Source organism: Camelina sativa, chromosome 2 (genome assembly GCF_000633955.1).
Source record: "Camelina sativa cultivar DH55 chromosome 2, Cs, whole genome shotgun sequence".
NCBI lineage: Eukaryota > Viridiplantae > Streptophyta > Magnoliopsida > Brassicales > Brassicaceae > Camelina > Camelina sativa.
In genome coordinates this window covers 10,101,972-10,115,995 of record NC_025686.1, presented here as the reverse complement: position 1 = coordinate 10,115,995, position 14,024 = coordinate 10,101,972, and the positions used below count along the sequence as shown (strand labels likewise).

Below are 14,024 nucleotides of genomic sequence, written 5' to 3'. Positions count from 1 at the left end.
GTTTCGAGAAGAGGGATGTAGAAACACAAACAGATTTGGACGATTTTCAGACCAAAGAACTCCACTTTAGCTGACAAGAAAGGAAAGAGAATCTAGCAGAGATCTACATGCGAGAAACTTAAAAATAAATAAACATAACCTAATTCTTAAACCCTTGTGATCTTTCTTTCTCTCTCTATTTCTTTCATGGGGAAAGAGCATCAAACAGAAGAAAGTATTAAAAAAAAAAGGAAAATATTTCATAATTGTGAAAATTAAGTTTTATGAAGGAAAAAAACCCATGACGAGTTAAGAATTATTATGAGATTGGAATCTGCATATATAGAGAGATATAAATGTAGAGTTTTTGAACGAAGAGATGTGTACAAAGATGGGAACTTGATGAGATCAAGAAGTGTTTTCCTTTATGAGAAGAAGAAGTAAAGACATGACAGACAGACCTGAGAATTGCTTCACCCAACTCAATTAGCTTTCGGAAACTCTCTCTTTCTCTCTCTTTCTCCTTTATAAAGAAAACAAAACAAAAGGAAAAAAAAAAGTTCAAAGAGTTTTTTTTTTTGAGAATCCCAAAAACAAACCCAAATTCTTTTCTCTTCAAAAACCCTAAGCTTCCCACTCAATATGTCTATTTGTAGACGTTTCTTTCTTTGCTCACCTTCCAATGTCCCAAAGAGAGAATGTGATTGCTGTGGTTGCGGTTGCCAATGCGATTGTTACATAGTTAAAAAAAAAAAAAAATGTGTATGGCTTAGGAATCTCAAGTTTTGGCTATGTGAAAGAAAAAGTAATTAATGAGAAAGAAAAAAAGTTATTTTAACCTTTCATTTAAGCTAAAATCTCATATATAAAGTATTATAAACTAAAAATTCCTAAAAATCTGAAGTGTTAATTTTTCATTGTTTCATTTCTAATTTTGAGAGAAATTGAGACTCTAGCTAAGCTACATGCGTCATCATTTCATATTTTGATCAAGTTCAAGGCAGGACCAAGATTTGGGATTTCAGAAGATACGATTTATGTATCTTTCTAATATTTTCATTACTGGGTATGACGTAAAAAGGTTTCGTTTCATGGTAAAAATAATGGCAATTACATTTTTTAATAATTTAAATTCTTGGGGTATCAGTGGGTAGCTTATCAAAGTCTGAAAAATTGGAATTTAAATCAATATCATGATTTTCTGAATCCCTAATTACAAAGAAAACGCCAAAAACAAGCGTATTATCTCACAAATATTGATTGAATTAGCTCATGACCAAAAGTATTATAACTTAAAAAATAACATTATTTAAGAAAACTATTAAACGATCGAGAGCAGTTGTAAATATAAATAGCTTCTTGCTTATATATGATATTTATTTCTTTACCATAAAACTTTTTACCATAATATTTTATTATTATCTTTGTCATTATTTTCAGTTTTGATGATTGTAATAATCTCTAAAATGGTTAAAAAAAATAAGGAAAATGTTGAAAAAAAACATTACTTAATTTTCTCACTACAATTTCATTTTCATCCATATGAGGACAATGTTTCAGACATTATTTTTTTTTTGTAACCGGAAGAATCCATGACCGAACCACTAATCAATTAATTTTAGAAGTTTTAGTTTTCTAATTAAAGCGTCGATAGTGACCAACGAAGATTATATAGTAAAAATATGTAAATTAATCGTAAAATATCTGGATGACAAACCCTATCATATATAAATCCAAAAGAATTTTTTGCACCACTCAAAATATATCACTGTGTTCCACCACTCATTGGTTATTAATGTTTATTTTAAACATGTGTGATTTATATTAGTAACCTAACATTTAACTTTTCAATTTTTTTAACACATACATAACTTACACGTAAATATACGTAAGTATGTTTCATNAGTGTTAATTTTTCATTGTTTCATTTCTAATTTTGAGAGAAATTGAGACTCTAGCTAAGCTACATGCGTCATCATTTCATATTTTGATCAAGTTCAAGGCAGGACCAAGATTTGGGATTTCAGAAGATACGATTTATGTATCTTTCTAATATTTTCATTACTGGGTATGACGTAAAAAGGTTTCGTTTCATGGTAAAAATAATGGCAATTACATTTTTTAATAATTTAAATTCTTGGGGTATCAGTGGGTAGCTTATCAAAGTCTGAAAAATTGGAATTTAAATCAATATCATGATTTTCTGAATCCCTAATTACAAAGAAAACGCCAAAAACAAGCGTATTATCTCACAAATATTGATTGAATTAGCTCATGACCAAAAGTATTATAACTTAAAAAATAACATTATTTAAGAAAACTATTAAACGATCGAGAGCAGTTGTAAATATAAATAGCTTCTTGCTTATATATGATATTTATTTCTTTACCATAAAACTTTTTACCATAATATTTTATTATTATCTTTGTCATTATTTTCAGTTTTGATGATTGTAATAATCTCTAAAATGGTTAAAAAAAATAAGGAAAATGTTGAAAAAAAACATTACTTAATTTTCTCACTACAATTTCATTTTCATCCATATGAGGACAATGTTTCAGACATTATTTTTTTTTTGTAACCGGAAGAATCCATGACCGAACCACTAATCAATTAATTTTAGAAGTTTTAGTTTTCTAATTAAAGCGTCGATAGTGACCAACGAAGATTATATAGTAAAAATATGTAAATTAATCGTAAAATATCTGGATGACAAACCCTATCATATATAAATCCAAAAGAATTTTTTGCACCACTCAAAATATATCACTGTGTTCCACCACTCATTGGTTATTAATGTTTATTTTAAACATGTGTGATTTATATTAGTAACCTAACATTTAACTTTTCAATTTTTTTAACACATACATAACTTACACGTAAATATACGTAAGTATGTTTCATTCTTTCAAGAAAGTGAGAAACATACCAAACAAAAGTTGAAAAGTTGAAATATCTGTATATGTTTTGTATCTACATTTTGAGATTAATACATATGTATCATGTATGTTTTAAAATCATATCGAATTTTTATAATGACACGCAATATTTATGATTTTAAGATTCCTTTGGTGGAAAATTAAAGAGAAAGGTGAATTTGCAGAGCTTAATTTAGGGCTCGAAAGTGACACGCAAATTGTATTATTGCAGAAGAAAGAGAGATAGGGAAGAGAGAGAAGATGTTGACGTTCTTGGTACATCTCCTCATTTATTTGCCCTAGCTAGCTTCCATCTTCTCTTTTGACTCTTTCTTAAGTAATTTTTTTTTTGTTTTGATTATTTCCTTCGTTAATCACACGAAACTCTAAAACTCAAAACCCATTTTTATATATTACTAACAAGTTACCAATTTAAGCCACTCAAAATTGTTGTTAAACAAATGTTTTAGAATACGTTGTTTAGGAAGTCAAATGGCTCTTCCACGACAGCCTAAACGTTAATTTAAAAGGTTTTTATGTATACAAAAAATCAGCAATCTTTTAGATCTTTTGATAATCAAATTTTAGGCTATATAGATAGATAGATTCTTTTGACCAAAAAACAAAAAAGATAAATAGATTCAATCCACAAATTTTATATGGCCAGGCCTTAAACATTTTTAATCGTTTAGCAACAAAAAAAAAATACTAGATATTTGGAATTTTCAGTTATTTTCTTAATCTTCATGGATCTTTAATTTGTCGTTCGTTTCTTTTCTTAAATAAATTTCACATAAAAACAAACAAAGGATTAAGAAGTTTTTTCTAACCAAAAAAAGAAAAGAAAGAAACTACGGACGGCCATCACAACTTATTATTAGCCGATCAACATATGCTGTTACTCTGTGTTATAACTATAAAATCGGCAGTTAAAAATGATTGTTGTTTAGCTATGACAAAAAAAAAAAGATTTGAAAATCAAGTAACTTTAGGATGGGTGAGAAATTTTAGTAAATTAAAAGTTTGATTTGTGCCAAAAGGTTTAGTTATTTTATGAACTCCTAATTAAATTAGATAATATGTTGCCTCAGTAACTTTCCAAGGCATTAATTTGCAGTTGTTTTGGTCAACTTCCACGGCTTCAAATAGTCATAAGACCAAAAAAAAAGTGATTTTAGTTAAAGTTGAATTTACATCTTTGTTTCTATAATCGATCATTAAAAAAAATATTGCTTTTCTTGTATTAATCTCAGACAACTTGGCTGTATTAATGACGAGTTAGAAAGATGTTGAAGTTGTGCTAGGGACGATTCTGGAAACACGTTTTCATAAAGTTAACACCACCGGTCGGGCCTAAACTTAGAAACCCAATAATACATAGACCAAATACATTTTCTTTCCAAACAAAAACTAAAAAGAAAATGATTCCTTTTCATATATTTTTGTGTATCAGGTTCACAAAATTAAACAAAAAGAAGACATCATGTGTAATCGAGGCATATGAGCTTTCGCTTGTGAATTTTATTGACAGAAAAATAAATACATATTAGTGAGAATAAAAAAAAAAACAGAAAGCAAAAGCGACTAGTGTTGCTACAACAACATCACGAGGATTGTTTGTTTTGGAACAAAAACATCAAAGTCACTCTTCTTGTCTATTGCTAACATATATTTCTGTACCAACACTGATCGATGTCCACACTCGCTTTACTGATTTGGTTCCCGGGTCCTGTCCACAAAGCCTAATTAGTTTCAAGCCAAGTTCCAATGAGAAATGAAGTATTAATCAAATATCTTTACTTACCTGGTAGAAGTAAAGACGACTTGATCAGAGAACTCCAACATCGTGCTCCCAAGTCATTGGATCCCCTATCCAATCATCTCCTCGCTTATCGGGATAGCCGTGGACCGACCATCCTGGATGAGGCAGAATTTGGACCAACTCTTGTGCTTGAAGGTTACTATATGGATCACATATACCATGCGGTTCCTCTAGATGTTCAGCGTTTTCAGGGCTGCGATATAGATGATCTCACCCGAGGCACTTGTATGATATGGAGGACATTGACACTAAATTATCTCGATGACACCAGCTCGTAGTCGTCGGGTTAATTATCATCTCGCTGTCTTACATCTGTCAAAACATCTCCATCACCTGGATTACCATTGTTCTTCCAACAGATTCGATGTTGATCAGGTAAAATTGGTTGTTTCTACCGAGTTTAGCATCAAGCGTTATAGCTTTACGTTGAAGTTTGGAGACTCTGGTAGCTAAGCATACAAAATAAATTAAAACTAAACATCTCTTATAATTCAGACTGAGAAAATGAAGAAAGCCACGGAAGCTTTACGCTATGAAAGATAGATAGAACGCTACTAATTAAATCACAAAACTTTGTCATCATGCTGTTAAATTTGGGCTTATCTTGGGCTTCTAACTAAAAACCAATTGGCAATTAGTAGATTGACCCTAACCCTTTATATATTAATGATAATCTTTTCAAACTTCAGATGTGGGACTTGGATTGTATCCCAACAATCTCCCCTTCAAACCAAGGACCACATGTGGGATATTAACACGCCTCCTCGAGATGATAACTCCATCTCGAACCGATCCTACTTGGACCGACAATAAACCCCTTCTTGGGCCCCATTACTCGGGTTAACAAGAGGCATGTCTGTATCCACTTTTCTAGGTCCACCAGAATTTTAACCTTGGGCTCTGATACCATGTTAAATTTGGGCTTATCTTGGGCTTCTAACTAAAAACCAATTGGCAATTAATAGATTGACCCTAATCCTTTATATATTAATGATAATCCTTTCAAACTTCAGATGTGGGACTTGGATTGTATCCCAACACATGCCACGACCATTATAGTAATAACAACCATTAAAACCTTCTGCAATTGCAATATCACCAAATACAACATAAACAAGAGGTATTTTTCCTTGTAAAAATTGGATTGCTTCAGAGTTTTTTTATAAGCAAGTGAAAATAACTTCTCCTACACGCAACTCAAATTGGCATTAACATATTGAAAGTAATATAATCTGAATTAGAAAAAATGAAGCGCGTGGATATGAGGAAGTGGAATAGGCGCGTGGACGTTGGAGACTTTCGCGCGTGATTTATTGCGGTAAGAAAAAAAGGTAAGATGTCACAATCTGAAAAATCTGAATGATTGCTTCTTCTTTTTTGCTATTGGAAGCACCTCTCATTACTCGGTATAGAATTTATTATTACACCCTTACACTATTTATAAATTACATACAGACCCAAAAGTTTTAATTCCTTACAAAGCAACCCTTTACTTTTCTCACTCAGAGATATTCCAAAAGGAAACGTCCTTATCAGAAAACTGAGGACCCTTTGGTATCTTTCTATGAGTCTTTGAGCGATTTAAACGATAATTGGCCAATTGGGGACCATGTGTTCTGCTTTTCAGATGAAGACGAAGCTTTATAGTAGTAGAAGAAGACAATGTCTTCTAACTTCTAAGTGGTGTGGAACATGGTCCTCTAAATCTTCCGCATTTCGTCTTATAAACATCTGGGTACATGGCAAGTTTACACCTTGGGGCTGCTGCTTTGTTAATCAATGAGGTCGTCTTCGGCTCCTCCTTGATTGGTTTCAGAAGTAAACGGTTTAGACGAGTTTCAGAGGTTAGGGTTACAAGCAAAGATTCCTTTTTTTTTTTGAGTTTTTAGTGAAGTATTGTTTATGTGGTTGTTTTGTATTTGTAGAGATGGAGGTTTCGTGTTCAACAGATGTCAGAGAAGGAACTGAGGACTAAACACGAACTGGCTCGTTCTGCTAAAAGGTGATGACTTTGTTCTCTCTCTGTGTGTGTAATTGTTGTTAGTGAAAATGTTTATGAACTTCATCTCTCATTAGAATTGTGTTGTGGAGTTTAGGATTAAGCTAGTTATGATAAGAATTGTGTGGTTCTGGTGATTGAGTTCTTTATTTAGTGGTGGTTGCTTTGAAAAAATGATGGTTTCAGCTTCATCAGCAGTTTTCTCTTTAGATAAGTGTGATAGAACCCTACACTTATTTCGTAATTTACCTGTTTTAATTTAATGAGAACAATCAAAGTTACTTTAGTTTTGGCAATGTTTCATAGAATTAGTCTCTCTGATGTTGCAGAAGCGAGTCTTTGAGACGTATTCTGAAGCAATATGGAGTATCGGTTGAAAATTCTGAAGAAACTCAGACAATTAGTAGACTTGATGACACAAATTTTGAAGAGGAGCATGACGCTGTTGTTCCTTCTTCTGTTATAGATGACTCTAAGATGGTATATCACTGAAGGTGTCCTTAAATAGTATCTATCTGAATTGGGGAGATCCTGACTTATATTAGTCTTTGGTTAATTGATGAGTACTGACAGAACACAACTGAGGAGTTACCTGATTTACGTCGGCAAGAGAAATATAGTGAGACTGTTAGCACTGCAGAGAATCTTTCAGGACAACACCGACACAAATTGGGACATGTAAGAACATATCCCTACTAGCCCACTATCCCCACCTTTCTAGCCATTAGGAGTGCTAAGGATTTTGAGTTTGCTTTGAAATTCATGTTTTTTTTTGTCTTCTTGGATAGTATATTGAGTTTTCTTACTGTGTTTGGATCTATGTGTTCAGCAATGCTTTGGTGGTGTTAGCCTAAACTCTTGCATTAGATGTTTGTTTGAATCTTGATGCAACTTAGAATTGTATACTCTTAGTGTGTTTTTTTCCAGCCTGTAATCATGTCTCTCTTCAGTTAAACTCAGGTGTTTTGTTCACTTCTCTGCTTCCTGTCCTTGGATTGTGCATCGTATGCATAATTGGGACGATACACTCAATAATCCCCAGAAAAACATCAAAAGGTCATCACCCTGGCTCCAAAGGAACAAGGTGGAGAACTGCATTGAGTGATAGGAACGAGCCACTTGCTTCTGATGAACATGATTCGTCACCAGAAGACAGTGTCAGTTACATACTTAAGTTCTGCATAATATACGTTTACAGATTATGCTCCAGTTGTTAAAGAAGCTAACTGCATGCAGGTCGCTTCAGCGAATCAGGAAGCTACGGATGAAATGAATGAAGCGTATAGCAGAGTCGAGCTCGAATACAAGAGATTTCTGTTGGAATGTGGAGTGAGTGAATCTTAGATTCTGGTCTCTTGGAGGTTCCTTGAGAAACCATGGCTGCTTCTAACACTCGATGGTTTGCACATACTGTTATACCAATGAAATCATTTACCAAATAAGACTTTGTAAATTGTGAATATAAAGAGTTAACGCGATTTGAATTGGATACATCACTTTGTATGAAGCAAATTGGGAGTATTAGGTAAAAGCTTAAAATGAAATGAATATAAAGTATTGGTGGCTCTACGAAGGTAAAAAAAATGAAAAGAATTACAAACAGAGAACCAAAACCGTTAAGTAAACAGAGTTTCTCAATGCAAAGGTGGTGGAAAAAAATCCATCGAACAAAAAACAATTTTAGAAACTCTGCAATTTGTGCAGGGCTCAGTTAAAGCCGTACATGTCAAACTTCTTGTCGTCCGGTGGTCTTGTGTTGTTGCCACCTTCAGGCACTCTAAAGCTGTCCATTGGAGGAGGACCTGCAGAGGCTGGTGCCGCTGGTGCTACCCAATGTGGGGTAGTCGGAACAGAGAAGTTAGAACCAGAAGCCTCTTGATGTAAGATAACAACATTAGGATTTGCCTGTGGTGAGTTTCCTGTGGTCCTTCTGTTTGAGGAATTTGCAGAGGCTAGAGACGTTGGATATGATTGTTGTTGCTGATTCTTCATTGGTGATTTGGGCCGCAGCGATTCTATATCAGGAGTAGTCACAACGAGATGTGGTGCATCTGGAGGCGGATTCCTTCCTCCTCCTCCTTGCCACACTTTACCCTCCTTGTCCGCAAAGTTCCTCACAAAAGCCTAAAGCACACAATATCCAAAACAGGTCAAACACATCTTACCCATGCTGTCAAAGAAGTTCGTTGCATAGTTCTAAAGCTCATGTAAATACAGGAGGAGGTAGAGATAGATGTTTGCAGAGTGTATGAGATTTTACCTGTGATTCAAAGTTTGAGGAAGAAAGGCCTTTTCCAACAGTAAGCCAGCCAGCTCGAATATTGTGGTCTTCACCAAAAAGCTCAAGCCTCCGGCGACCAAGTGCAAAATGCTCTATTATCCTATACATATCTTCTGGCTTCTGAGTGGAACCTACAGATTTGCAGCGTAAAGAGATGTAATTAAGTAACACTTACTTCCAATAAATAGTACGGCTACAACTGCATAATATGGCCCTGTTACAATCAACCACAGAATCGTATATCTTTCTCAGTGAACAAGCTCAAACTATAGAGAATCCAAGACTAATCCAGCAAACTAATCACATATACCATATCCGACAGCCAAAGGAAATTAAGGGTTTTGCTTTTGTGAGAACGCAACGTTTCCCTCCCAACAATCGGCCCAAACCAGTACCAAAACACTCGACACCTTAATCACATGAAGCAACGATCCTATTTATACACATCTAACTGGTGATGTAGCATAATTGATGATTTCTTATCATATTCACCTTTAACGCGGGGGTAAGCTGGAAGCAGAACAGAGAGACGGAACAAGATATGACAAGCAAAATACATTTTACTAACCATAAGGAGGCTCTTCAGCAATAATTACGTCAGTGTCAATGTTAGCGTGGATTATATGTCCATCAGTGCTACGCCGAACAGTACCCTTTATCCCCATCAAGCAGTGCTCCTATACAGAGAAAACAATAAAACGTATTAAGCAAAGATATGCAACACAGAAATCATACGAGAAGGTAATAGCAGACCATACTGAACCTTGGAACGCTGAAACACAGTACGAGAATCATGTCGCAAAGTTGGTGCTGCATTACTTTTGTTCGTCTTCACCCAGCAAATATCTTCACACCTTCTGAAACCCCACTGTAACACACAAAATAAAATAAATATAGATGAAGTGAAACCCAAAACAATAAATGAAATGGGAAATTGTTTAAATCCTGTACCTTTTTTAGGCATTGGCGCCCTTGCTCAAGCCCAACACCATCACCAACCCAGAGAAAAATAAAGGAGGGAGTATCAGCTATCGCCTACAGATACATGGAAATTTTTTGCTTCTGTTATAAACCACAATAGCAAAGATGGCAACCAACCTTACCCCTAAAATCTACACAGAAGTCAAAATACTATATGTTCAATATCACTATTTCCTCCACCTATTACTTAAGATGAAAAATGATATCTGCACTAGTAGATCTAGTGCTAAGCAAAGCGTAGTACACAAAATATATCCCAGGAGAATGTGTGTACCCTAAAATCCTATGAGCAATTGAAGGGCCTAAAGAATAGTCACCTCAATCTTGAGATTGATAATGTCTTCAAATGTCCAATACTCCATACTATCAGAAACACCAGGAGCTCTATGGACATATTCCTCCCATGGTGGGTCAACAAGAATAACATCAAACTTAGTTCCAAATAACTCGGGAGATAACTCAACTTCATGCAAGTCGCCTTTTAAATACATTGGTGCCGAAGCTGAGTTAGATACAATCTCATCCTTCTTCTGTATAAGCTCTCTCAGCTTGGGGTAGTCTTCCACATTGGTAAGCTCCAGCTCTCGGATGAAATTCTGGGGCCGCATTCCAGTATCCACAAAGTTCTGGGAATAGTCATTTTGCTCTCCCCTAGAAGGAGCTTTACCAGGAGGTCCACCACCTCGAGGAGGAACCCAACCCCCTGAATTTTTATCAGATGGCATTCCACGTCCCATTTGTCCAGAAACATTGAATGCAGGTCCAGAGAAGTTAGGTGGCCCTCCTCTGTCAGAACCTGGTGGATTAAAGAACATATTCGGGTTTGGTGGAGTGCCAATTGAAGGAAATCTTGGGCCTGATGGTCCAGGAGGAAGAGGCGAGAGAACAGGAGGAACAGGTAACATACTGCCATCAACTCCTCGGGCCCCAGGCCAGACAAGAGTTGAGGCAAATGGAGGCATGAAGACAGGGGTAACAACAGGACCGCCTGGAATTGGCGACATACCAGGAGTAAGAGAATGAATAGGGCTGGGTGGTGGCATTCCAAGGTTCGCAAATGGTGACGCCATGATAGGCATTGTAATCGCACCTTGTTGGTTCTCTCTGCCACCAGCAGGTCTTCCTTTCCCACCCCTTACGGGTCTGTTCCCTCTCATGCCTTGTGGAGCCTGCGGACCTCTATTAGGGGTTTGCATAGAATGAGTTCGACCAGGAGTTGCACCTCTCTGGTTTCTTGCTTTAGCCCCTGAGTAATCAGAACTGGCTTCACCAGCTTCATCTCTCGAATCCTCCCCATAAGTTCCAAACCCAAAAGTCTCACTTCTCTGTCTACTACCTTCCTGGTTGTAAACCCACTCTTCATCATTATTCGTAGGCCTNCTGCTGACCGGATTCAGTCGTACGAGCAAAGTTGGGACCTGATTCTGCTCTGACATAATCAAGTGGCTTGGTTTGTATCTCAATTACATCATAATTCTCATTTGAAACGCCACCACTTGACAAAGCTTTAACTGCCTCACCCCTGTTTCCATCTTTCCTGCCACCCAAACGACCATGAGACCTCTCGCCTTCACTCCTTTCACGTCCTTGCCTTGGGAACTCCCGTTCCCTGCCACGATCATAAAGCAAGTCCCCATCTTTCTGATCTTTATCACTACTACTAGAATGTCTTCTCTTCCAATTATCCTTTGAGCCTTCTTGATCCCTATCCCTATCAGACCAGCCGTCATCCCTACCTCTGGATCTCTCATCTTTCCGACCATATTTCTCTTTTTCGTAGTCTGCATCCGAATGTTCAGATTCTTGTTGACGCTTTCCACTTCTGTCTGGTGTCTTCGACCTGTTAGATCGACCCACTTCTCTCACTGTCTCAGAACCATCCTTACCACTCGTTTTCTTAAGAGGACTACTCCTATCATCATCTTTCACACCTCGACTCTTACTCTTATCCTCTCTACTACTAGCTTTCAAACTCCTATCAGACTTGGAATGACTCCTACCCTCACCATGTTCATTACTAACAGAACCTTTCTCTCCACCACTACTATCATGTCTAGAATCAGAAAGCTTACCACTTTTATAATCACCATCAATAACAGGAACAGCAGCTTCATCCCATCTCTTCCTCTTACTCGAATCAGAAGAAGACCCATGAGTTCGTTCTCTCCCGTCTCTCTCTCTCTTATCAGAACCCTTGGAATCACGATCTTGATGCTCTGCATCAACCAGAGACTTGTTATCTTCTTTGCTTTTACTCCCACCGCTTCGAGAACTCTCAAAGTCCGATGCTTTAAGACTCAACCTTCTCTTCTCACTTCTCTCCCCACCTTCTTGCTCTCCATCTTGATACCAAGTGCTTAGCTTCTCCAACGAACTCTCTTCTTGTTTCTTCTTCATTTGATTTTAGTCTGCGCTGCGAAAAAAACTGTGCTACAAAACCCTAAACCCACGAAATTAGGGTTTCAACAACACCCACGATTAATTCCACATTCGACGCGACGGTTCGGTCTCCATAAACTGAGTATCCTTACTTAAAACATCACCTCCAGAGTTAAGATTTTTCGAATCTAAGCCGTTTCAAGATTACTGATTTGAATTTTGAGTTCAGATATGGAATTAAGCGCAGAAGATCGGAGTATGTTGTGTCGGGAAGAAGACTGAGTTTGAGGGAGCGAAGAAGAGAAAAGAACACGGCGAATTGCGAGGAACACGATCAACATACACAAAAGTCAAATGAATTGGGCCAAGCCCATTTACATTGTCCAAGAGTCCGATCCACGTGGTGTCTAAAATTACGGAAAAAAAATGATTATTAATTTGTTAGATCGGCTGGATTTCGAATTAAAAAAAAAAAACACAAAACCATAATAATTAGGGGGAAAATAATTAAATTGTATAAGTTCAAATTTTCAGTTTTTAAAATATTGTTTCAGTACTTATATTTTTGACTTTATAATTACATAAACGGTTGATTTATGTTGACTATGTTATTTGAGTCACAATTTAATATTGAAAGATGAAATATGATTTTTTTTTTTTTTACAACAATAGAATCAGTTCAAAAGAACCAATTTGAAGGAAAAGAGTTCACAAACAAGACATACTGCGGTGACAGTCGCACTTGGTATGCCAGGGAATCCGCTGTAACATTTGCATTACGGGGAACTAGAGATAGAGAAAAAGAAGAAAACTCCGCTTGATCTATCTTGATGTCGTCGAGGTAGGGTGTGAAAGACGGCCAGTCATGAGGAGAAGACACCATCTTCACCAAATCAGAACAGTCCGTATAAAAAGTTACGTCCCGGTAGTCATGTCCGATCATGCATCGCATAGCCCAAATGAAAGCTTCTACTTCAGCATGGAGTGGAGACAAACGTCGCAGGAAATTGGTTGCTCCCATAACTGACCCCGAATCTTGAGGGTGAAGAACAAACCCAACCTGCACCTGCAAGAGCATCTGTCACTTTCCAAGAGCCATCAACGAAACACCGATAACCTGTAAAAGAGGTAGGGAGGAAACGTGTGGGCCCCCTTTGTCTAGAATTAGGGACAAGCGGAGTATGGGGATGATCCTCATCCTCAACCTCCACCTGGGCCTGTAACAGACATTCGCCTCACCCTCCGCCAACCGAACTACATCCAGTGGATTATCCATCACATCATCAAATACACGAGCATTTCGCGCTTTCCAAATATACCACATAAGCCACGGGAAAGCGGCTATCTGAGAACCCGGGTTAGAAGAACCTAAGAAATGGTCTACATTAGCGTACACAGACTCTGTCGGGAAAGAACTAGGACCTACATGAACCTAAGCTAAAGCCCACACCTATCGAGCCGGTGGGCATCGGAAAATAGCATGATTAATTGTTTCCTCCTCAGCCCCACACCGTACACACGCTGAACACACGCAATACCGCGACGCCGCAGATTTGCCGAAACCGAAATACATCCTGTCAAGACCTGCCACATAAAATGTTTAATTTTCGGTGTACAAGGAAACACCCCAGACGGCGGCAACAGAGGAGTTATCTCTAGACCCG

General features: G+C 37.1%; 2 protein-coding genes across 3 annotated transcripts; one reads left to right on the top strand and one right to left on the bottom strand.

The window, feature by feature from the left end:
* LOC104721476 lies at nucleotides 6,271-8,212 on the top strand. Of its 2 annotated transcripts, none has more exons than XM_019234631.1 (6): nucleotides 6,271-6,564; nucleotides 6,646-6,722; nucleotides 7,049-7,199; nucleotides 7,293-7,397; nucleotides 7,670-7,876; nucleotides 7,966-8,055. In XM_019234631.1, exons 1-6 carry the CDS (start codon nucleotides 6,460-6,462, stop codon nucleotides 7,990-7,992), a joined length of 672 nt encoding a protein of 223 aa, XP_019090176.1. In that variant the 5' UTR covers nucleotides 6,271-6,459; the 3' UTR covers nucleotides 7,993-8,055. The 2 variants fall into 2 exon arrangements, with proteins under 2 accessions (XP_019090176.1, XP_010437768.1); XM_010439466.2 differs by having other exon boundaries at nucleotides 6,274-6,564; nucleotides 7,956-8,212.
* On the bottom strand, nucleotides 8,183-12,670 carry LOC104721486 (methyltransferase-like protein 1). Its single transcript, XM_010439478.1, is given in 7 exon segments — nucleotides 8,183-8,843; nucleotides 8,980-9,131; nucleotides 9,569-9,677; nucleotides 9,764-9,868; nucleotides 9,952-10,035; nucleotides 10,299-11,361; nucleotides 11,363-12,670. Coding segments are annotated over 7 exon segments (2,946 nt in total). The 5' UTR covers nucleotides 12,379-12,670; the 3' UTR covers nucleotides 8,183-8,426.